The sequence below is a fragment of the Emydura macquarii genome, unplaced genomic scaffold (genome assembly GCF_026122565.2).
Source record: "Emydura macquarii macquarii isolate MOO-44397 ecotype Brisbane River unplaced genomic scaffold, CSIRO-AGI_Emac_v2 contig_1027, whole genome shotgun sequence".
Classification (NCBI taxonomy): domain Eukaryota; kingdom Metazoa; phylum Chordata; order Testudines; family Chelidae; genus Emydura; species Emydura macquarii.
The window spans coordinates 3,895,716-3,921,243 of record NW_027131164.1 but is presented as its reverse complement, the minus strand read 5'-3'; the positions used below and the strand labels follow the sequence as shown (position 1 = coordinate 3,921,243).

Genomic DNA, 25,528 nt, shown 5'->3' with positions numbered 1-25,528 from the left:
ACATTGCAGAAGACACAGGAACTACCTCGAAGAATTTGTAACCTAAACTATATATGCCATATATAGTGTGAAGGGTCCATTCTGAAGCTGGATTATATATATTTTTTTATTTTTTATCTGTCTGTGGTGGATTATAGATGAATGGCTTTATGGTAGAAGTGTGTTTTAAAGTGGGATTTGAGTAAAGAGAGAGTTCATATGGTGAATGTAGATGATGGACAATCTGTGGGTATGTAGAAGAACATACTCTTGAAAACCCTACTGTTAATAAAACATTCAGCTATCTAGTGTCAAAATCTTTGGAAAATCTAAGATGGTCTCAGGATTACCTTATGCGACCAGTGACAGTAATTTCAGGAACCTTCTTGTTACTGATGTCTAAGATGAAGGTATATGCATTCATTTCCAGATTGGATTCATCATTGACTCTGAAGTTGGTACCAAAGTCAATATCAAAATTTGGAATTTGGACATCACTGGTCAAAATCTTCTTGTCTCTGTTGTATCTGAAGGTCAGTGTGGCCTCACATTGTCTTGCACCTGAAAAAATGCAACATTAATTGGCTGTTCACAAAAAGTGTCTTTTTTAGGCTTTTATAGAAGGAAGGATGAAAACAAGAGCATCTGAAAACAGTATCATCCCAAAGATCTAAAGAGGACACAATGAAAAGTACAATTTGAGTTCACAAATTCAAATTTGATCTCCTTGTTGTTAAAAATCTCTAGAGATTTCATCAACCCAGCCTGAGATGCTATATTGTCACTAATTACCTTTCTGCTCTCTCTCTCCCTTTATCTATCACTGATCTCCTTCAGTTTCTTTCACCATACAATTTGATTTTGGCACAAGTCTTTTCTCTAAAACAGATTTTCTGTATTTCTGTGCATTATTGACTAACCATTCATTTTCATATTTCATCTAACAGTGTATTTTTTTTCTCTTGCTTATATGGTGCCTCATAATTTCTTTCTTCTTTGCTTTCTGTATCAATGTAATTTTATTATTTAACACAGCAAAACATTTCAAACACCTGTGCACTGGGACTACTCACATGCATGAAACTGAGCAGGACTGGACATAAAAATTGCATTGTATTGTACTATATTGTATGTTGTAAATAGCAATACTAATTTTGTTAATCTGATTTTTCTTCACGGCAATGTCACAATTCAAAGATGAACTGAATCTGATTGTTCTTCAGATTCTTACCTTTTGCCTCAGTGGTAAATTTCAAAGTGTCTACCAGGTCATTTCCCTCTCTCTGTAGGTCATAGTTAGCATTTGCAGAGTACTCCTGTACTTCCCCTGTAGGCTGTATTTCAACTTCAAGCCTAGAGAATTCATAATAGGAAACATGTCACCTATATTAGTAAATAGCAAATCCAATTATGATGGCGAAAGGTAAAAATCACCTCGATTCCCAACCAGCCTGTTTCTGAGTTGATCCTGCCTTCTTTTATTAAAGTACATGAAAAAAAGAAATATATACTGCTGCCATAATATGGAAGGTTGCCTTTTGTGGGGTAGACAAAAAACATACGTCAGGGATGACATGACTGACCTGGTTTCTCCAGTCAGTGGGTAGTATGGTGCTGCATCAGTGTAGCTGGCATTAGAGTAGGCTACTTTAGTACAGTAATTTAGACCAGGGAAGAAAGGTTTGCAAGATGTCCATGACTCTCTGTTCTCAATCAGAGGTGGAATCACTTCCGTTTTGGTTGGAGAAACCAAATGTAATGTGTTACTGGAAAAGAAAAATAAGTTTAGTTATTCTCAAGACATGTATTTACTGTTATTTGGTAAATCCTATTTATGAAATTACTTTTCAAGTGAAAACCTTTTGAAAAAATATACGTATTTATTACAAGCTTAAGTAACTCAGGGCTTTGGAAATAGCAATTAGTGAGAAAATAATATAATTATTTAATAATAATTATAATATAATACATGGGAGGGCATGGCTCAGTGTTCACATCACACTCCCCATCAATTCCCAGCCTGAGCCAGGGAAGCTAATGATCTAACTAGTGGACCAAATTCAGTGATGAATTCAGGTCACGTGCCACCTGTGGCACATTGCACATATGCTAAGAAGAAGATATAATAAATAATCTGCATGCATACAGATCCTTTCATTTTAGAATCTCAAAGTAATTATGATAATTAATTATCACTCCAACACGTAGATATGTATTGTTGTTATCAACATTTTATAGAAGAGGAAATCGAGGCATAGACAGGTTAGGTGTCTGGCTAAATATTATGAAAGTTAGTAGCAAATTCAGGAACCTTTCAGTCCTGACTCCTAAGCCCTGTTCTGCTCTGACTACTACTACATTGCACTGAAAAGAAAGTTACCCTAGATTTATAGTATCAATGATTTTCCAGATTAGCAAAAACAAAAACAAAAATCCCCAACCTCCAGCAAAATAAAAATCCAGTTCAGTGTTTATCATTAAGAAGCAAAAAGCAAAAAAAGGAGGATGCAATCTTGAAAAAGGAGCAAATATTCTCATTCAGGTCCAAATACCTGAAGCTGAAGAGCTTGGTTGGAGTCTTTGGAGCAGGAATGCTGAGCTTTAAGTGTCCGGTTCTCAAACCAACCCGGGCTTCAATTCCAGACTCATGGAATATATTGGAGATCATCTGCACACCACTTCTAGCAAATGCAGGGATGTTTACTCCCACATGAGTTACAAACTCAATTGCCACTGATGGTTTAAAAATCAGGTCTGCTTGCATCTATGGGGCAAAGACAAAATGATATATTTCATTCCCTAAAGTACATCATTTAGTTCTGATAATATCAATGCAAGAGTAATGTTCTCGTTCTTATGGGTGATCTAGCTCTAGATATTGGTAGGTTAATTTACCAAACTAATTTTGTTATTTCATAAAGTTTGATCCTAAGGCACATTGTAGAATCGGAAGGAAAAAGGAAGTGATATTTGTGAGGCAGCAGATACGGGTGGAGATAACTCAGGGACAGTGAACTTGCTTTAATGTTGAAGCTGTTACCACTGCAGAAAGACTTTGAATTAAAAATGGCTGTTTGGAGAGCCTCATGCAATTTTAAATCCAGTCAGAAGATTAAATCCAGTCAGAAGGTTCCTCCCATAATGGGAGGAATATATTAAGCTCCAGTGAGCAAACAGTTTGGGAAATAGGAATGGGGCCAAAGTCCTAAACTTTCCCAATATATAAGAGTGCTCAGGCTTAAGGTTGTAGTCTGGTCGATTACCAAAATAGAGGCCCAATGCAAAATTTGGGTTTATATTAAAAAATTAACAACCCCAAACTTCAAAGGTGTTTTGATTGGGGATCTTGTTTCAAACCTATTTCTGGTGACTCAGGATTTCAAAAATGTTAGCAGGTTAATTTAGATGAATAATCTTAGATAAAGATCTGAAAAACAGGTATATTTTAATGTTTATTCTATGCAATTTATTAATTTAATTCTACCCTCACCTAATGACAATCTGGAAGCTTTGTAATTAATAATTTGATCTTTGTTTCTGGAATATTCTGTATTGTCTTTGACAACATGCTGATATCTCTGCTTTATTCCCAAAGGAGATGGTACATTTATTAGGGGAACCTAATACAATTACAGGCATTAAGACTCACATTCTTTGGCTGAATCTTCACCCCAGCCTTGGCTCCAGGAGTTGCAATTCCAGAGAAAGCAACTTGGAGCTGCAATCCTGCTCCGGTTGGGAGCTCAAATTCATTGTCCATAAAGATGTAGTGAAGAAATAAGTCACCCTCTGTACCTTTTGAGATGGCCTGCACAATCTGTGAATCAAATAAGGAAACACTAAATAATGAAGTACTTTGATGTAGGCTTTGTAACTTTAAAATTATTCATAGGATGTGGTATAAAGGACCTTTTAAAAATATCCTTTAATCATAATCACACCATCTAAGACTTTAATTCTTATATAGTACAGAGACCAAGACTGCACAAATATACTACTTTACAAGGCACAAGTAAAAACAAAGTTGCAAAGAATAATCTGGCTTTTAAGAAAAATAAATATAATAATTTCTTCACATAAATCTGAGGAAAAAATAGTGACCACCTGATTACATGGTGATAGATGTAATATAATAACTGAGGTGCATCAGATTAGATAGAAGGGTGAAATCCTGGCATCATTGAAGTCAATGATAAAACTTCCACTGACTTCAATGGGGTTAGGATTTCACGCAATACTCCTAAAATGCAATACATTTTCTTTACTTTCTAGTATTATAAAACATTTAAAAATATTCCTGTAATTCTACCTCCATATATAACACCTTAGCAATATAACTCACAGAAAAACATTAACATTTTGCAGTTTACTCCCATGTCTCAATCCTGCAATGGGATCCTTTGGAGTCAAGGGGGCTCCACGAAGGTGCTTCCTTGTGTATCAGGAACCCCCACTGGATTCTCTGGGGCTCTGCATGGATCCCATTGCTGGATTGGATCCACCACATGTGAAATCAAATGGAATAAAATTATGACAATAATCATGACATTGAAGACATTATGACAAATTTCTGAAATCGAGATGAATTTAAATCATCTACACATTTCTCAAGTAAGGTGACCAGATGTCCTGATTTTATAGGGAGAGTCCCAATATTCAGGGCTTTTTCTTATATAGGTGTTTATTAACCCCCAACCCCGTCCTGATTTTTCACACTTGCTATCTGGGCATCCTATTCTCAAAACTTTCACATTCTTCTTGTCGTCAAGATGCACTATTATCTAGGCCCAGATTCTCAAAGGTATTTAGGAACCTAACTCCCATTAGATGGATTTGTTCCAGTGGGATTTAGGCACCAAAATACCTTTGGGGATCTGAACCTTAGTCTTTCTTTTGGCTAAATTTTGATACTACATTTTAAATAGTTTTCTTTTTAAGTGACTAGTACTCCATTCAAATATCTGTGCTTTATTTGGAAGATAAATATAAAAATATCTTATAGTAAAACCTAATGTGAAATATATTCCTTCTGCACTTGAGAAACATACCTTCTCTGGGATGGCCTGTAGAGTTTTAATGCTCTTCAAAATCATATTTCCCAGTAGCTTGAAATCGTTGAGTTTCATGTACCCAAGTTCTTCTCCCAGGATTCTGAGGTAAGCTCTAGCTTCAGGAATTTCTTTGTTTCCCATTTCTTTTATCAGTTTTTCAAGGTTCAGCATTATTCCTTTCATCACATCCTGAGACGTCAGTCAAAAAGTAATAAAGAATGAGATCCCCTTGTAACAAATCTGAGAGTCTGTACACCTAGTACAGTTACAACATGACTGCAGCTGGTCTGCACACATACTCCTATTAGAGACAGAGCCCAGGAACTTTGGTTCCTAAAACAAAGGCTTCTACCAAATGCAATAAAGGGAATCACCTATGGCTAGCTGTAGCTAGGGATTTTGTCTTCTGTAGGTTAAGCACAAGAGGGTATACAATATATACAGATATACAATACATGCCAGAAATTACTGCACACAAATGTATGTATGTGCTAAATATTAACAAAACATTTTCCAGAAAACAGCCTGAAAGTATACCTGATCCTGTTTTTCATCCTTGGAGTAACCAAAATAGTCAAAGAGCACCTTGGAAATGTGCTCTGAAACTCTGCCGTCAACCCAGTACAAAGCCTTACTGGCAGTGTCAGGAAAAAACCCTTTCTGGCCAAACAATGCTTCTAGCGTTGGCTCAAAACTCTTCCCTTCCATGCCAATCTGAAACACACAAAACAATGTCATGATTGAGACAGATTCCCTGCTTCTAGGGAGCTTTACAGCAAAAATAACTCTCTGGTGAACAAATGGTACATTTTAAAATGTACACTGCAAGTACAGAAAGCTATAGAGAAGGTATGTGCATGCAGCTGCACAGAGCAGAGCATTTGATCTCTTTGGCTGAAATTCACCCCATGCAGAGCATCAGCTCAAGACTTATGAATTGCTTACATTCCTCCTAAACCGTAATATGAGTGCTCAAGTGTGATGTTAGTGGTGCATGGGCTTCAAGTGGGTGAATTTTACACTTAATGAGATCGTGAATGACTCAACCTAAGCCTGAAATGCTTCCAGACATGATGGTAATGGGTGCCAAAAAAGGGCCAGTCTGGTCTGAAGCCCACTGAAGTCAATGGAAAGGCTCCTTTTGATATCAATGGGGTTTAGATCAGGATCTTAGTACTTGGAAAAATAATATATTTATTCACTGCATGTCATTATAAGCAAACCGAGGAGAAGATGTAAAAATGAATAGTGTAAGGATTTGATATCTGTTGTACCTCAAAGATATCCATTGGGCTAACTCCAGACAACTGCAGAGTAGTTTTTAGCATGGTTTCTTTAGGAATGTAAGTGTTTGGATCAAATATCAGATTTCCTTCTAGTGTGGCTGAGACAGGGTCACTCTCGAGCAGGGAAACACGTTTGGAAGTTTGATAATTTTGTGAAAACTTTCTGAAGTCCTTGGCTGATGGAATCTGAGATCCTTTAAGAGCTTCTTTTACTTTCTTTTTAAGACTGAGAAAAAGGAAATTAATTGTAATATAGTTAGTAAACATTCCAGAAAACATTTAGTCTTTGAACAATAGGGATATGTTGTCCCATGGGTCTCGATTGTACTTAGTGAATGCATTGCACTTGTTCATGTAGTAAAAGCAATGCTAAGAGCCAGAACCTCAGTGGTGTAAACTGGCATAGCTGCATTGAAGCCACCGATTTACACCAGCTGACAATCTGGCCCTCTGACTTTCAATTGTTTTAATGAGGCTATTTCAGTTAACCATTCATTTGTCTTTGGAATTTCAACTAGGGTTAAAACTTTGTTCCTATGTCAACAATGTACAGTTTAATTGTACTTACTCTTCGATGCCTACTTCCTCAGAGTCTAAGATGTTGGCAATGTGAGAGGCGACAAAACTTTTCACTTGTTCACTTTTGTCCTTTAGGAGAGCTCTAGTGATCTTGTTAAGATCAGATGGGGAAGGACCTTTCATCAACATGAGGTAGGCTGCCAGACGTTTGTCAACTGGAGCATCGGCATTTTGGAAAGCTTTTAGAAGCATAGCCCGGTCCTGTACCAACAATGAAAGGTACATTAGTGCACTGATAATCTGGCTAGCAGATGATATTGCCAGTTTTTGATTGGAACATTTTGTGTCAAATTATTCCCTTAATCACCCCAGTGTAACCCTGTTGCAACTTTATTGAGGCTATAGAACATTTCTAGAACTGGTCCCAAAAATTCATTAAAACTTTATTTTGATGGAAATTTTCATGAACAAAATCTGTTTTTGTCAAAACTGAAATTTATTTTGCTTTCTGTCTACTGAAAATGAAAAAATGTTGTGTTTTTCGGTTATTGAAAACCAAAACATGTTTAGTTTTTATTTTATTCACAAAAGGCCAAAAACTTCTGAAGAAAAATTTTGATGAAACATGAAAAGGTTTTTTGCTTGACATTTTTCACAGGGAAAAATAAATAATTTCCCAACCAACTCTACTTATTTCATATGTATTGCATAGTAATTCTCATTACTTCACCTTCAAAGTACACAAGAAGAACATTCCCTGAAATGTTTGGGGTGATGTACAACTAATTAAAATACTAAAAAGGTCCTGTCTTTTTAGACTGTAAGCTCTTTGGAGCTGGAATTGGTTTACTATATTTCTGTCTAACATGATGCAACCCCAGTGTGGTTGAAGCCTTCTAATGCTACTGTAATGCAAATACAAATAATACTGAGCTCTTATACAGTGGTTTTTATCTGTAGATCTCAAAGCACTTTAAAAAGGAGGTCAGTACTATTATCCCCATTGTACAGATGGAGAAAAGGAGACAAAGAGAGTGACTTGCTCAAAATCACCCAGCAGGTCCATGGTAGAACCAGGAATAGAATCCAGGTTTCTGTCTAGATAATATGACCACAACTAATAACCACCCAGTAAAAGCAATGAGGCTGATTATTTTCCTCTCACTGTAATTAAACCTGTGTAAATCAGAGGTAACTCTCTTGAAGTCACTGGACCACATCCTCACTATAATTCAGCAATGCTTCATTGAAGACACCATCCAATATCAATGGACCCAGTTCTTCTCTCACATAATTAAACCTGTGTAAAGCAGGTGCAACACAATGAAGCTACGCCAATTCACAGAAGTTAAGGACCTGGCCCCTTGGGTTATATCAGCATGAAGCTGCTGTGAATGGAGTACCAGACTCAGTAATATCAGTGAAGGGGTTCTAAAGAAAGGCCGGGGAAAAGATAATGGGGAAATAGCATGGAATATTCATGGATGGAGAAAGTCTGGTTTAATTATTAACTTGAAGCATACAACTGACATAAGCTAAAATGATACAAATTCTTGAAGACTGGTTTACCTCATCAGTAATAGACATCTTTCTCAGTGCCTGGATGGCTGCTTTCTGAACGGAAGGTGATGCAACTTCACTTTTGATACACGTCTTCAGAGCAGACTTCAGGTTTGGATTAGCAGCCTCCATTGCCTTGCCCATGTTTCCAATAGCCTGTGAATTATGAAAACAGGGTAATAAACACTTCTTCCCAATCAATAAAAATGCTGTGCTGTACACCGTGATTTTAAAATAGGAGTTGGTATAAAAAGAGAGGTGAATAAAAATACCCTAAGTGTGAGGTAGGTTAACTCATCGTTCCCAGAGCACTCATTGCCAATCATTGACTCCATAAAGTTTGCAACATCCATTATTTCCTGTGTCACAGTTGTCTTGTCATCATAGAATCTAAGGAAAGACAGAAATGAACCAGAAACAGCTTACTTCGGTGTGGGTATGGAATCCTTTTCTAGGTCAATTTGCACAAAAATAATAATCTGAATGATTAAATCTCCAAATAACGACTGCCCTCAAAGTTTGTCCTAAGATTACCTTTTCTGTAAAAGTATATGAATATATACTCACTTGGTAACAGCAAGGCTTAAAGCATAAAACGAAGCTCGACTTTGCTGATACTGGGCCATGTTAAGAATTTCCCGTATTCTTTTGGTACATGGAAAAGGCAGAAGTCCAAGGCTGTATGTGACTGCATCGGCCACAAGAGGATCGACATTTCCAGTTCTTATTATCTGAAGTATAGCACCATAGCATTCTGGGGTACCGCACTGAATTAGACCCTGTACTGTGATGGAACTGGAAGGAAAAGAGATTATTTACATTAGCCCAATGTTCTTAAGTATATGTCCATGTTGAATATTAGAAAGAAACATTCAGCCAATGTATTACAACTATATTCAAATGCAGATTAATATTTTCTACAACTGAGAAATGTTTTTAGGTCTCTGAGGAGTCATGAGATTGTGATTCAAATCAAAAGTTCCTGAAGTCTGGAATGGCTCAGAGTCAGAGTTTTCCAATCAGGTTCCAATTCATTGCAGAGATTGGTCCAAATCATGAAATTCAAATCTAGATCCAAACTTCCACAAAGTCCAGAGGACAGTTTGGAACTGGAGTTTTGGTTCAGGCATATCCTTCTCCATACCTATCTGTATCATCAGTATGTTTCATATCTATATATTCTGTAGCTGTATTTGTGTGTGTTCAAGTGTGAGCGATATACACATATATCTATAATGTATCACACAAATGGCCATTAAAATTGATTACAAATCATATTATTTTTGCAAATTATACTAATATAACCAGCTAGGCACAATAAAGGATTTATTACATTACTATTGTTAGTATTATTTTATATGTATTATTGTAACACCTAGGAGCCCAATTCATGGATATCAAAGTAGCAGTTAATGAAAAAATGAACAATATTACTACCTTGTGGAAGGTAGGAACTTAAAATGAAACCTGTTGAAGTATATTATTACCACACTGAACCTGTTTGTTTGTGGGGTAACATTTAAAGAGCTTTCCCTCTCTCCCTCAAACACACATACCCTTAGCAGTCTTTCAAATATTCAACTGACAGCATTTAAGATATTACGTTGGGCTATGATTAAAACTGTTTACAGGAGAACATCAACTCTGAAATTAAATTTGATTCCACATTGCCAGGCACTGTCTTTACACAATGCGAGAGCTACCCTTTTGGTACAATTACCTTGATGTCGCCATCATCTTTGGTACAAGAGTCCCCAGAGTGTCATTGTGCAAGCTTCTAAGTCCTGTTACAAATTTGTAAAAAAGACTGGCTCTCTGCTGGTTCTGCTGGGAGGCTGACAACTTCTGCAATTCCTGGAGGATTTTCAGCACAGCATCCCCGTGCCAAAGGGATTTGGTATCAGCATTTTCCAGTGAAAGTCCTCTCTTCTCCAGTACATCTAACAAATAGGAAAACTATATGTGTTAATTATTTCTTTCTGTAAGGGACTGTGATGGGGTATACAAACCCCTGGTGAAGTGTGGGGAGGAGCCTGGGCTCCACTACCAACACCCCCTGCATGTCTAAGGGTCTAAGGCCTGACCACTAGGAAACGTCCCTATTAGAGCAAGCCATCACAGAGACATTTTAGCTTCTGAATCTTCAAAGAATCCTTCCTGTTTAAATAACAGGATTTCCATGAAGTTTTATATAGGCACTGACACAGCTGAACAGTGCATTTGTTTCCTCAAATCTAGAATTATTTCTCGGATAGATGCATAAACACCACTGTTATTTCCTGAAGGTGATACACCGCTTTTTTTTTTTTAATCATAGGCGGCTGTGCATTTCTTAAAAAGCAAATCCAACTTCGTTGGTGGACACTTTTTATGAGAAATGCATGCTGAGACGGGAAGCCAGAAATGTTCCACAGGGACACTGAAATGATGGTTCAGAACTGCAGACCTACCTTCATCAAAGCTTCTGCTGTTGATCTTGGGGGTTTCATCAAGTTTCAGGGTCTGTGTGACTTGTGCCATCATACCATACTGATTTCTAGTAAACAACAGAAAAATGCAGTACTCTAGTTGAGTTTGAATTTGTTGTGCTGTAGTTCTGCTGAATCCTGCCCTGGTCTTGCATTATTATCCAATTATTGTTCATTATGAATCTTTATGAAGAGAGGTTAACGCTATATGACATGCCACCTACCTGTATGAGGAAGGCAGAAACAGGTGTTTTTCTCTGCAGTCTACTTCAGCCACATGTCTTTTCTTTGAATCAATAGTGTACTGGCAGGATTGGCTGCTGCTGAGCAAGGTGGCTAATGGGCTGTTCTGTAACACAAAATTTTGCTACTGTTACTTGGCTTCATTTGTAATGCAAATGGAAAATTAAAGACTCTACAGTGTGTGACTCTGGTCACCTAGAAGAAACCCTGGAACATACAACAACTCAATGCCCGATTCACAAATACAAAGGAGGCATCACAGCAATACACTCTGCTACTCCAGATGCAATTATCTGGCTTAACCATCTGAATGTAAAATTATAGTTGTTGCTCTACATTTACATCAGCCACATGAAGAAGAGGATGATGATGATGATGACTTGGCGGTAACATTAACAGTTACAGCACACTGGGAACAGTGGTGCTGTTTAGTTCATAATTGAAATCATAGCCTTGTCTAAAGAAAAAACTGTGCCAATATCAGTCCATATCCTGCAGCCTCTTCACAGCTAAAACTCCTGCGAATATCTTATCCCAACTGTCAATGAAGTTAATATGGTGTTTGTCTGAGTATGAACTGCAGGACTGAGCCCTTACAACCTATAGGAAAGGACATACCCTTATCATTATGAACTAATTTGCCAGCAGATCGAGGGAAGTGATTATTCCCCTCTATTCGGCACTGATGAGGCTTCATTTGGAGTACGGTGTCTGGTTTTGGGCCCCCCACTACAGGCAAAAAATATGATTAGGGGGCTGGAGCACATGACTTATGAGGAGAGGCTGAATGAACTAGGCTTGTTTAGCATGCAGAAGAGAAGAATGAGGGGGGATTTAATAGCAGACTCTAACTACCTGAAAGGGGGTTCAAGGCTGTTTTCAGTGGTAGTAGATGGCAGAACTAGGAGCAATGGTCTCAAGTTGCAGTGGGGGAGGTCTAGGTTGGATATTAGGAAAAAGTTTTTCACTAGGAGGGTAGTGAAGCACTGGAATAGGTTACCTAGGGAGGTGGTGGAATCTCCATCCTTAGAGGTTTTTAAGGTGTGACTTAACAAAGCCCTGGATGGGCTTGTTTAATTGGGGTTGGTCCTGCTTTGAGCAGGGGTTTGGACTTGATGACCTCCTGAGGTCCCTTCCAACTCTAATCTTCTATGATTCTATGATTCTATAATTTGCAATGGTTGGAATAATGTAGACACTTTAAAACAATGGATGTACCTTACAGTCCTCTAATGGACTCTGTAATGGTTTAAAATTTTCCAGCCACAAACATTAAAGGAAAAAGCACAGGAGCAGTCAGTCCCAGGAACAAACCTTCTAATGTGTGTGTGTGCATATTGTACCCAGACTGCTTGCACGCAAAAATACCCTGATGTGCTTTGAATTATGGGACTTATCAAAGGATTTACCTTGATGCATGCCGAAACCTCAACATGCATGTGCATATCAGTCTACTTGCATGCCTATGCTAGCTACATGCAATGTGCATGTGCACATTTGAAGATTTGACCGATAAAGTTTACTGGGCTATCTAGAAAACTTTGGGCCTGAACCTGGCAGTATTAAGCCCCGTGAAAGTGTGATTTTTTTACATACATATACACATATATTACACATATATATATACATACATATATAATCAGCTTTTCCCACCTGTTCTCTTAAAAAACAAAAACAAACAAAAAACCACCGACAACACATCACATTGTTCTCACAAATACTGCAATGTGAAAGAAGTTGAGATGATATTCATTTCCCCAAGTTCGTATTTTTCCATTGATTACCACTAATACCAGGAAGCAAAAGCAGAGGCTTAGATTATGAAGAACTAAAATAACTGTAATAAAGCACTTTCTTAAATAACATTATGCCTTGATGTACTTACCAGTCCCTTTATGAGGGCAATTGGGCTGACATAGTTTCGGATGGGATTGAAGTTATCACAGGTTTTCAGGTTTCTATTAATTGAAATAACTGATGCTATGTTCCCTTTCCTATCCTTGACTTCAACTTCACTGTCGCACTTCCCGTATGCAGTATCCTGGAAAGCGGGAAAAATTAACATAATTATTCATGCTATCTAAAGAGTGCAAGTCTAGCCTCAGCTCCCATTGTCTGAATAAGAACTTCAGGACAGGGCCCAGTTAATGGGTTTTGATGAATGTGTTAAAGAAGTAAATTAATTGTTGCTCAAATTCCTACCATGGAGATTGTTTTTACGTTGTCTTCCGTTTCCATTGGCACAATAAGTGCTGAGATGATCCCTCTCTTGATGTTAAGAATGTTCATTGGTTCATCCCTCTCTGAATACAGCTGGACCTTCTTCCCATCCTGAGTGCTAAATTTCAGTTCATACCTGCCCCCCAAAAAAACAGAAGATGTGAGACTAAAATAAAAACAAGAAAGCCAAGACCTTACCTTCTTGATTATTGCCAAATGCACCATGTATACTTAGACATAGTTATTTCTTATTATTTATATTAGGGCTTATCTTCACTTGTCTCGGAGATTTGGCGGCAGTCGACCAGAATTACGCAAACTACGCAAAAAGCTTTTTTTTTCCCGTCGACACAGTGCTACGCCACTTGAGAAGGTGGTCTTAGTACATCGATTTCTGGATCGACTGATCAGGTCTTCACTGACCGCTCAGTTGATCCAGATAAGTCTATCTGACGACGGTGAATTTGCTGCCGTCAGGGAAGACATAGCCTTAATGTGCCTCCCGAAAACCCCAATCAAGATTGGGCTCCACTGTGCAAGGGACTATACAAACACACTATCCAAATAATTTAAAACAGCATTTAAAATATTCCCTAATAAACCACCTCTCCCTTCACTTTTTCATGAGAAATAGTGATCATGGGCTCACTGCCTATTATTTTATATTGCTTCTTTGTTTTCCCTAATTCTGTGTAGACTATCCCCAACCACAACTCTACCTGGCATTATTAGTTTCTCTTTGAATATTGAGTAGGAAAAGGGAGGTGATACTACTACTGACCATTAATACTACCTCAGTTCTGATGTCAACACTTAAACACTTTAAGAAAAAGATGTTGAAAACTTTGAGAGAAATCCAGTGGCTAGTAGTTATATTTAGACAAATTCAAATAGGAAATAAGATGTAATGTTTTAAAAGTAAGGGTAATTAACCATTAGAACAGATTACCAAACAAGGTGGTGGAATCTCTGTCACTTGAGATCTTTAAATCAAGACTGGATATCTTTCTGACAAATATGCTCTCAACCTCAAGTTATTTTGCTTGATGCAAGACTCCCTGGGAGCCGTTCTAAGGCCTGTGATGTGCAGGACTGGGTAGTAGCATTAAGGACTTCTTCAGGAAGGGCGTTCCATGCATAAAGGGAGGCCTTGAAACAAGTGTGAAGGTGCATGTGGAGAAGTGGACAAACAAGCATTGAAGGGTGGTTTCACTGGTGGACCAGAGGGGGTAGACACAATAAGTTATAAATGCAGGTAAGTAGGGAGAAACTAAGTTGTGAAGGGCTTTAAAGGTCAGTAGCAGAAGCCTGGACTGTATTCTTAGGTGTGCTAATGTTACTTTGTGCCGTATAAGCAGTGCAAAGTAGCCTTAAAGTGTCTGGAGATGGCCAGTTGACAATTCCTCATGTTCAGAGGAACTTTCCACTGGTAGAAAACTGTCTGAAAGGACTACATTAACTCCTACACCAGCCATTCCCTACACTCCTGATATGGGGGAGAGAAGGTAGCAAGCTGAGGAAATTCCAGCATCAGACTGTGGCTAGGACAGGGAGCTGAGCTCTGCTACACCCATTCTTTCAGTGGCATAATTCAGGGCTATCCCTGTGCAGCCCTAAATTGTGCTACGGACAGGTGGCTCTGAATCAGGGAGCTGCCACTTGTTTCCATTCAGCCTCCTGCTCTCTGAGCATCACAATTCATTACCCAGTCTGGGGCATCACTGCCATACACTTCTTCTCAGGAAGGACAGGGCAGGTTATTTCAGGTCTATCCTGAATTAAATAAAGATGAGTTTCTTAGCAAAGGCTCTAGTAACTTTTTGCTCACTGGGCCATGGCTCTGGCAAAGTCATCTGAGTTCTTTGACTTTTTCAGGAGAGTCTTTCCCTCAGCATCCACGCCAGACATCTCTCGCAGGGTGCATTGGCTTGTCTTCAGGATGAAGCTACACAGCTGTGGGACCTCCAGCTCAACCTGAAAACACACACAGCACATGTTTGCTCTCTCTCTCACTGTCACTGCTGCAGAACTCTGTGGTTCATATTGTTAAGGATACAGAAGATTTTCTTAAGTTTATTTCTAAAGGAACACTGTATGCACTGTGCACTTCTATAGCAGCTTCTGTGTGAAGATCTCAGAGTACTTTAAGTAGTCTTACAATATCTTATGGGTTAAAGGTCATATATATTTGTAGAGCACCTAGTACCTAGAGGTTCTGGTCCATGACCCGGGTCCCTCAGAGCTATGGTAAATACAAATAATTAATAATATATTCCTCATTATTAATCATGGGTTAACAGAGACTTTCCCATGGTCACACAGTAAGTTAATGGCAAAGCCTGGAACATGCACTCAGTCCCCTGCTCCATCCATTTCACCAGACGAGATATGAGCCAGATTCTAATTAACGGCTGGTGGAGAATTTTCAGTTAAAATTATTTCTCCACAGAATATTGGGCTTTCAATTGAATGATTTTTGTTGTTATTGTGGAAAAAGTGTCTGATCTCTATGGAAAACTTTGACTTTTCATTGAAAAAATGAATGCTCCAAACCCAAAATATTTCTGTTTGGATACGCTGCCTCATGGGAGCAGTAGTTTTGTTGCCTCACGTCCCTAATCTCCTCTATGGACTGGTCTCCCCAGCTAGGTTTTATCTCCTTGGATTCATTATGGCCATTCATCTTCCATGGTATACTGCCTCTCATCTCCATGAGAGGATACTACTCCAGCCACCTGTAGAAGAGAATGGGAGCACAAGGCACCCAAAGTACAACTCCCATAAAGCAGTGCAGCAACATTCTGGAATAGAAATATTTGGGATTTTGGCTGAAATAGTTTGGATTTTGGCCAAAATATGTCAGATTTAGATTTTTTGTCAAAAAAGGAAAATTTTCCACAGGGTGGGAGACACATTTAACCAACCATCTCTTTCTCCAGTTCTGTTTACACATGCTGAGGATCCAGTCTTTAGACTCTCAAATTATTTTAAAAGAGAGATAGCATATTAGCTCATGAAAATACACACTCCTAGCTCTACTCTGGACACCAGTCCCACTGATATCAGTAGAACTACAGTAAAGCGAGTGTGACATGATCCAATATTATTTACAAAGTTCAGAATTATTATTGATCAAATAATATTTATAACCACTGCTGGGATTTTTTTTTTGCCATTTTTTTTGTCAGAAAATGTTGAAATTTGAAATGTTATGACCAGAGTAATTATAGGTTTTCTTGCAGTAATGATAATAACATGTGGTCTTACTCCGATTGATTTTAATGGGAGTAGAATCAGGCCTCTAATTTATAAGATTTGGAATGGGTCAAATGTGAGTACATTTCAACAACAACAAGCATGATGATGACTAATGAGGAGCAATGAACTTTTGCTCTGCACCATACTGCATGCTAGGTGCAAAGTCCGGCAATATTCACCGTAAACCAATAATCTACAGTGTGGGTCTTGATATTGGCTTCAGAACATGTGATGAAATTTGAGCATTACACAGAAGAGTAATGTCCCGCTGGGCAGGACACTGTAATAACTAAAAGCTATTTGCCTAGTTACCCAATTAATGAAGTAATATTGTGAAATATAACATTTTGGGGAAGTTGGAAGGAGAATGGGATAGTTTATGGGACTGGTAGTGGCCTCTGGAGCCTTTCATCCTTAGGTTACTAGATCCTGACCCAGGAAGCTAATTGAAAGTTGTCACCATCTGGACACCATTCCGTGTCTGGCATGAAATCAATTGATCAATTAGCAGTCTCAGCCAAGGCTCTAATGGATAAGTGTCCAATGCACTGAGTGCTTCTATTGGCAGACTCAGCAGAGAAGCCAACTACAGAATGAGCCATGGAAACTGAGTGATCAATTCTGCTATCTCTTCCCTAAAAATAGAGCAGGCTGGTCAGGGTTGAGGTGCATTGGCAGAGTTAAGTGAAGAAACTCTGCCAACCTTGCCACTGCCTTTTCTCTCAGAAAATAAAGGGCTTCAGACTTCAGAGCTGTCCAATGTGTGCCTTTCACAAGCACTACATTCACTAAGTAAATAAATGTTCTAAAAAATGGCAGGGAGAGGCAGATGGAGGGTGTAGGAAATTATTGGGGAGGAGTTTCCAATTGTTAATCCCCATGCTGCCCACTATCTTTTTCTGATTGTCATCAGTTCTTTCTTCCTCTTTCCCTACCTTGCAGGTAATTTTAGAGCCACTTCGTGAATCTGCAGTTCCTTTCACTCCACTTGCTATTTCTGCTTCATAGTTGTAAACATATTTTCTGAGATGTTTAAATCTGGTTGCATCTTCTGCAATTAGAAAAACAAATACATTTGGATGAATAGCACAGACACATGCATATTTAAATCATCACAATACAGACATTGTGCAAATTGGCAATAATGTCAGAAATGAGGGAAATATTAAAATACCCCCACAGCTGGTTTCTTCTTAGGTTTTGTACATTTTAAAAAAAGATAAATCTTTAGGAGGGGCATGGTGAGTTATCATTACTTGAAGACTTTAAGTCAAGATAGGATGTTCTATAACTCAAACCGAAGTTTTGGCCTTGATGCAGAAATTATTGGGTCCTTTGTTATGCAACATGTCAGCTTAGATGATCTTAATGATCCCTTATGGCTTTAAAGTCTATGCATCTCTGATTTTTTTCCCCCATTAAAGTCAATGATAAGCACAGTTGGGAACACATGGGAAGAAAATCTAAGGGATTAAATGAAGCTATGTAAAGGAAAGATAGGAAGAATAGTAAGAGGCCAATATGGCTCCATCAGGAGCTCTTTAATGACATGGAAATCAAAAAGAAATTCTACAAAACATGGAAACATGGACGAATTGCTACGGGGAAGTAAAAAAGAATAGCACAAGCATGTAGGGACAAAATCAGAAAGGCTAAGGCACAAAATGAGTTACACCTAGGAAGGGACATAAAAAGTAATAAACAAATAAATACATTAGGAGCAAGAGAAAGATGAAGGAAAATGTAGGTTCTCCACTTAGCAGGGAATGAGAGCTAAAACTCATGACATGAAGAAGGCTGAGGTGTTTAATGCCTATTTTGCTTCAGTCTTCATTAAAAAGTTAATGGTGATGAGATACTAAACACAATTAATATTAACAAGGGGGAAGGAATGCAAGCCAAAATAGGGAAAGAAAAGGATAAAGAATATTTAGATAAATTAGATGTATTCAAGTCAGCATGGCTTGTCAAAAACTTGGAACTGTTAGCAATTATGTTAGCAATTAAGAACTCATGCAGGATGAATGAGGTCTCAGAGGACTGGAGAAGGGCAAACGTAGTACCTATCTTTAAAAAGACAAGCCAAAAGGACTTGTGGAATTATAGACCAGTCAGCTTAACTTAATACCTGGAAAGATACTGGAAGAAATTATTGAACAATATAATTGTAAGCACCCAGAAAATAATAAAGTTATAAGGAATAGCCAGCATGGATTTGTCAAGAATAAATCATGCCAAACCAACCTAACTTTCTTCTTTGACAGGTTTACTTGCCTAGAAGATAGGGTGGAAGCAGTACATGTGATATATCTTGATTTTAGTAAGGCTTTTGACACAGTCCTACATAACATTGTCATAAGCAATTGAGGGAAATATGGTCTAGATTAAATTAATATAAGGTAGGTGCAAAACTAGTTGAAAACCCATACTCGAAGAGTTGTTATCAATGGTTCGCTGCCAAACTGGGAAGTCATATCTAGTGGGTTTCACAGGAGTCAGTCCTGGGTCTGGCACCATTCAATATTTTTAGGCTTGGTAGAATGCAATTTTAAAAATAATTTTGATATATAATATAAATGTTTGTTTTTAAGCATTTTTTTATTTCTATTTACATTTTCAAAGTTGGGCCAAATTATGGATTTTAGGACATTTAAAAAAATCAATTTAAATGTTTACAGTTGCAGGAAATTAAAGGAGGGGAAGATTAGACAATAATTATTTAATGACACTAGATATTGAGATTAAATAATTAAAGCTTTATAGCCATTAAAACACAAATTGTTAACATGACGTGTCAAAATATACAAAGGCTATGACTTCACTGATGGCGGCAAATTCGCCTCTGTCAGATCGCCTTATGTGGATTGACTGAGCGGTCAGTGGATCAACTGGGCGGTCAGTGAAGACCCGCTCAGTCGATCCAGAAATCAACGTATTAAGACCACTTTCTCAAGTGGTGTTGCGCAGTGCAGTGCAAACGGTGCGCAGAACAGAAGCAGAGAAGTCGACGGGAGTTATGCAAGTTTTTTGCGTAGTTTGCGTAACTCCGGTTGACTGCTGCCGAATCTCCTAGGTAAGTGTAGACAAGCCCAAAGTAAATATCCTTAAATCAAATTCTAATAAGTTCTCAAGAAGCACTTTTCTTACTTTGGCTCTTGGTAAATTTAGAATATTATGGCTGGGAATACTTTTTCATTTGTTTCTGTGTGTAAGGTCCAATTGATATTTACCAACATTTGCTCTTAAAAATCTCATCCTTCCAAACTTAAATACTTTCATTAATGACTTGGATAATGGAATGGAGAGTATAGTTATAAAATGTTCAGTGACACCAAGATTGGAGAGGTTACAAGCACTATGGAAGACAGGATTAGAATTCACAATGACCATGACATATTAGAGAATCGATCTGAAGTCAGTAAGATGAAATTCAATAAAGACAAGTGCAAAGTACTATACAATGCACAGCTACAAAATGGGCAATAACTGGCTAGCCAGTAATACTGTTGAAAAGTATCTGGGGGTTATTGTGGATCAAATTGAATGAGTCAACAATGTGATGCAGTTGCAAAAATCCTAATATCACTCTGCCGTGCTGTATGGAGGTAACTGTCCTGCTCTACTTGGCATGGTTAGGCCTCAGCTAGCGTACTACGTCCAGTTCTGGACACCCACACTTCAAGAAAGTTGTGAACAAATTGGAGAGAGTCCGGAAGAGAGCAATAAAAATGAGAAAAGGTTAAAAAAGACCTCTGAGGAAAGGTTAAGAAAACTGGGCATGTTTAGTCTTGAGAAAAGAAGACTGAAAGGGGACTGGATAACTGTCTTCAAATATGTTAAGGGCTGCTGTAAAGTGCACTGTGATCAACTGTTCTCCACTTCCACTGAAGAGAGGAAAAGAAGTAACAGGCTTTATCTGCAGCAAAGAAAATTTAGGTCAGATACTAGGAACATCTTTCTACCTATATGAGTAGCTGAGGATAAGGGTACATTTAGAATAGGTTTCCAAGGGAGGTTGTGGAATTCCCATCATTGGAGGTTTTTAAGAACTTATTGGACAAACACGTATCAGAGATGGTCTAGGTTTATATGATCCTGCCTGAGCACAGGGGGCTGGACTTAATGGCCTCTCAATATCCCTTCCAATCCCATTTTTTTATGATTCTATGCAGACAGTTAATTAGATTGTTTTTAAAAAGCTGGTATTCCCTTTTCTTTAAAAGTGCTATTTGCTTCCTTGCTAATGAGACAGCAGAGTTCTGCTCAAATTTGTGCTGTCACAATTCAAAGAAAACTATAAGAGCCAATTTGTCCAGGAAGTTCACAACTGAAGTTTACAAAGATAAATGTGGAAATGCAGTGCAAACCCCCAGACCAGAAGCCCTAATTGTAATTCTGCAAGAATCTAACGAACTATCCTCCTGTCCAAAAGTTTCTAAGAGTTTTCTGGGAAGATGAGATACTTTACTGAGTCAAACTCACACCTGAATTTGTGTACTTCTCTGGAGCTCTTCCTTTTTATGGTAGTGGAAAACATTTTTTTGGTGTGTATAGGATCTAGATCAGACCTGTGCACTGATTAGGTCCTTGTGGTCCTTGAAGGTCCTTACGACCTTCCATGCAGGAGGAAATGTGTTTAGAGGCCTCTCCTAATGGCTCATAGGATTTAAATGGAACACAAGTACACAGGGGAATTTCACATGTGGCTCTGTCCCTATTACCTACAAAGGACATTCAGCTTTAATATTATTATTATTATTTATTATCTATATTGCAGTAGCACCTTGAAGCCGTAGTCATGGACCAGGATCCCATTGTGCTAAGCGAGGTACAACACAACAAAAAGATGGTCCCTGCCTCAAACAGCATACTGAATTCTGCTTGCAGATAACATAAAAAATCAATGAGGTTACGCAAATGTAAATTAAAGCAGAATTTGGTTCACTGGGTTGTGAGATCTTCCAGTGGCTGGACGAAATTGTGGACCAAGTTTTGTTCACTGATAACTGCCATTGTGTCTGCAGGCAGAATTGGAAACTAACCCTGATCCTCCTTTACAGGAAGGAAAGCCAACTTCAGCTAGGCGTAAGCACACACAACTCCAAGGAATCAATAGTTTTGCCTGTTTACACAAACACTATGTTTGGGTCAGTGAAGTGTATCATATTCTCAGCCATGCTACTGTAACACGTTTTATCATGTCAGGAGGGAATGTCTCTATAGTAGCTGGTAGGATTTTGATTGCTTCGATTGGGACAAGAATCATGCTTTAGCAGGGGAAAAAGAGAGACCTTAAAAGCAAGCTGTACTTCTTAAAAGAGGAATATATAAGACAAACTTGGCTATGGACGTGCAAACTGAATAATTTAAAATTGGAGGCCAAATCCTCAGCTGTTGTAAATCAGCATAAATCTATTGAAGTCAAGCTGTGCCAGTTTACACCAACTAAGGATCTGATCCAGCGTTTACTCTGACATCACTGGAGGTGAAAATGAGGGTAGAATTTTGCTGTAAGTGTCCTGGATTTTTAACTTGGATTTCCAGAGTCTGTAAGCGTTACCTATTTTCCCCTTCATGTCAAGTATTTTATTTCAGACACCATTTATTTAATTATTGATAAAGATGAATATGATATTAGTTAATACTTAATATGATATAGTTCTCTTCATTCCCAATGATTTAACTAATCCAGTCAACCAATTATATCAATTACAATCAGTTCAAAGGCTATCCATGTAAACTTCAGCTACCCCAGACTCATACTATAATTGTTTGCATACTTTCATCAATTCTCACAATATCAATATCTATTGTACTAATCTAGGAGACATATTTTCCCTCCAAATACTGCTTTATTCCCAGTTTTTAACATGAAGTTTATCTGTAATAAAAGGAATAAACAACAGTAAAACAAAATAAAGTTGAGAAATTGACAGTGAAGCCCAGAAAAAATCTCTCAGTTGGCTCAGATAGATGAATTAATCCTGATCACCGGTAGATGGTGGTAGAGTGTCAAATAAGAAAAAGCAAAAGCTTGTCAAGGACAAAGAGCAAAACACCAACTCATCGGACACTTTGACCCTCCAGGGGAACATTATGTATCCAGCCAAACAGTCAGGGTCAACCAGGGTTCATTACAAAGGTTGTGCATAAAATCAGCATTCTTGTTTCTTGACTAGGTTGGTTTAATAAATTATTATCCCAGCTGATAGAGTTATTGACATATTCTGTAGGATTTGAGTTAGCTATCTGCCCCAAATATCTACCAATAACTGAGAGGAGTAAAATCAGGAGTGCGATGATCAGTGTACATTGAAATGAAATGAATATAATTTCCTTGTTAAATCTTCAAAGTTAGGAAAAGGGGACTTCCAAAACAATGGACCTTGAAGAGTGCTGGAAAATCAACCAAGCAAAGAAATGTAGCATTTATTTATGGAAAGTTATTTAAAACTCAGAGCCACAATCACTGCTTTTCAGGCTGATGAAAAGTTTTAAAATTCATAGGGCTAAGTCCCTGAGACATTCTAGTTCCTGAAGTCAATAGGAGTTTTGCCTGAGTAAAGACTCCAGGATATGGGCCATCACTTTTGTTGCATCTTTTTTAGAGGAAAGGATATATGGAAAGGAAAAACAAAAAACCTCAGCTTTGGGAGATATAGTCAGTTAAAACAGTAATAGAGCAAAAGGCATACAAAGGGAGAACTCTTACTTGAGCAGGCTGGATTTCCATTTTCAGGCCCATCTTCTGTAAAGAAACAAAGCATAAAATATCACGTATGCAAATTATTAATATCAAATAAATAATATAGAAATATATATGTAAATTCTGCATCACAGTTCAGGGACGGATATGCAGACACAGTGGGGCCTCGCTAATTTGTCCTAACAATGAAGGGCTTAGTTCTGCATACACTGAGCTAAATGACAAAATTCCCACTGACTTTCATGGGGCAGTGCAGCCCTAAAAAAGCACTGCAGGTGATTGAATTTTGTGAATTAGCGAGCAGTGGCCTGATCCTCAGATCACTAAACTCAGTGGCAAAGTGCTCCTTGATTTTAATGGTGTATGATATGCACTAAATGTACAAGCATAATAATAAAAAAGCATTCTGATGGGAGAAGTAGTACGGTTGACAGATGACAGACGGACTGAATGCATCACAACATATACTTTGTTTACAACACTGAAAATTATAGTTTAGTTTTAAATAATGAAAATATTGAATAGTAGACTAATAACTGTACTGCAGTAGCATTTTCTTTGTAAAAATGATAGCTTTGTGACAGGAGACCTTTGTACAGCTCCCTGCTATTAAATCTTGACTAAGAAGCAGGGAGAGATCTCTGTTTTTGTTTCTGAATTATAAAATTTGTGGATTGGTGAAAAGGAGGTAATTAAGAGTCATCTGTGTTGATGACAAAAGGAAATGTCTTTCTGGAAAAAACATGTTTAATTTAATCAATATTTGGATTGCATAAAGCTATGCATTCATTTAAGGCTAGTCTGAATACTGAGACTTTATGCTTTTAAGGACATGAGCTCTAATCCAAAGCCAATTGTCTTTTCTTTGACTTCACTGAACTTTGGATCAATCTCATATTGCTTAGTGTTAAGAAAAAAGTAACTTATTTCATGTAATCTAATCACAATAATATTAGTAACAATGTATAGGAGCAAATACATCCTTAGTGTAATTCCAGTGAACTCAATAAAGACACATTGGGGGTGAATATTATCATTGCTTGTGTACAGAACCAGATCCTGCTAACCACCCGCTTACTTCAATGGTGCGGGATTGGGTCCCTAGTTCTTTCCTCCTGAAGAAGCACAAAACATTTACAAACTAGAGGACCATTGAACAATCTAAACAGACACTCCTAGGGAAGGAGAGAGTTAGCTTACAACTCCACAGACTCACTTTCATTTTCTTCCAAACTATACAAGGCATATCTTTACTGAGCTGAACCAAAATGACTACAGAGCTACTCCCATATACTTTTAATACAAATTGCTATTTCACATGCCGTGCCTCCTACCAGACACATCATGCTTTATCACACATATTCCATCTTATCTGCAGTAAAATACATTAGCAACAGCCACACTAAATCTGCAGAACAATATACGTCTTCTTGCAGGTGAGCAATAACCACTGTAAAGAAAAGTAGCTAGGCAAAAATCAAAGATGGTGACACCACTTAACTTGTAAAATAAATTAAAAATAAACCAGAGATTTCCAACTTTTCCTTCTACGGATTCAATCTGGATCCTGCTATTAGGAAACAATCTTATCATGGAAAGGGGATCGACTATGTATTTTCCATCCTTAGCTTCTCTGATTCTGTGATTCATGGACCCACTGATTTTTTCCCTCCCTATATTCTAATAGTTGAAGATTCGCACATAAAGCAGCAAGAATCCCTGGCATAAAAGATGCTACTTACGAGTGAGAACATCACTGCTGAGCAGCAACAGCAGCAGCAGCCAGAGCTGCACAGGGCCCATGTTGAGCACTGGACCCTACTGCTGCTGTCCCCTCAATTCTTCTTCTCCTTTCTCCCTTCGCCTCCTCTACCCACGTTTCAGGGAGAGACTGAGCCTCCTCACTTGGACCTGCATTTATATAGTCTGTCGCAAGCAGCTGAGCAAAATGATTTAGAAAGTTCAGAGCAAATTGCAAAAGGTCCAAAGGTTAGAGTCCTGGGTCCTCTTTGCAATTCTGCGAAGGCTCAGCTTGGACTGCTGAGGCCCCAGAATGCAGAAGAAGACTGAATATTTATCTGTGATAAATGATTGTGCCACTCCAGTGGCATTTTTGTTTTTATCAGAGTTTTAAAGGCAAAATAACCCAACAGCAGAGGATAACATTCTATCAAAAGGGTTTCCTCCTTTTAGCCAGAAAAAAAAGTAAATCATGTAAATTACTGCTGGAAAAAGCTA

At 38.1% G+C, this 25,528-nt stretch overlaps 1 protein-coding gene across 1 annotated transcript in view; it reads right to left on the bottom strand.

Annotated features, from left to right (window-relative positions):
• The window catches only part of APOB (apolipoprotein B), a 43,949-nt gene extending 18,778 nt beyond the window's left edge, over positions 1-25,171 (bottom strand). Inside the window, exons 1-21 of the mRNA XM_067544706.1 lie at positions 25,033-25,171; positions 23,297-23,332; positions 17,520-17,635; positions 15,155-15,300; positions 13,309-13,462; positions 12,992-13,147; positions 11,088-11,212; positions 10,846-10,931; positions 10,116-10,335; positions 8,963-9,190; positions 8,668-8,785; positions 8,405-8,551; positions 6,885-7,096; positions 6,305-6,542; positions 5,568-5,744; positions 5,028-5,219; positions 3,629-3,796; positions 2,532-2,743; positions 1,563-1,745; positions 1,211-1,332; positions 330-540 (exon numbers count right to left, since the gene is read on the bottom strand). Of these exons, the coding sequence (XP_067400807.1) occupies positions 330-540; positions 1,211-1,332; positions 1,563-1,745; positions 2,532-2,743; positions 3,629-3,796; positions 5,028-5,219; positions 5,568-5,744; positions 6,305-6,542; positions 6,885-7,096; positions 8,405-8,551; positions 8,668-8,785; positions 8,963-9,190; positions 10,116-10,335; positions 10,846-10,931; positions 11,088-11,212; positions 12,992-13,147; positions 13,309-13,462; positions 15,155-15,300; positions 17,520-17,635; positions 23,297-23,332; positions 25,033-25,093 (3,308 nt within the window). The 5' untranslated portion in view covers positions 25,094-25,171. The remainder of the gene's footprint in view (positions 1-329; positions 541-1,210; positions 1,333-1,562; positions 1,746-2,531; positions 2,744-3,628; positions 3,797-5,027; positions 5,220-5,567; positions 5,745-6,304; positions 6,543-6,884; positions 7,097-8,404; positions 8,552-8,667; positions 8,786-8,962; positions 9,191-10,115; positions 10,336-10,845; positions 10,932-11,087; positions 11,213-12,991; positions 13,148-13,308; positions 13,463-15,154; positions 15,301-17,519; positions 17,636-23,296; positions 23,333-25,032) is intronic.
• Positions 25,172-25,528: the final 357 nt, after the last annotated feature.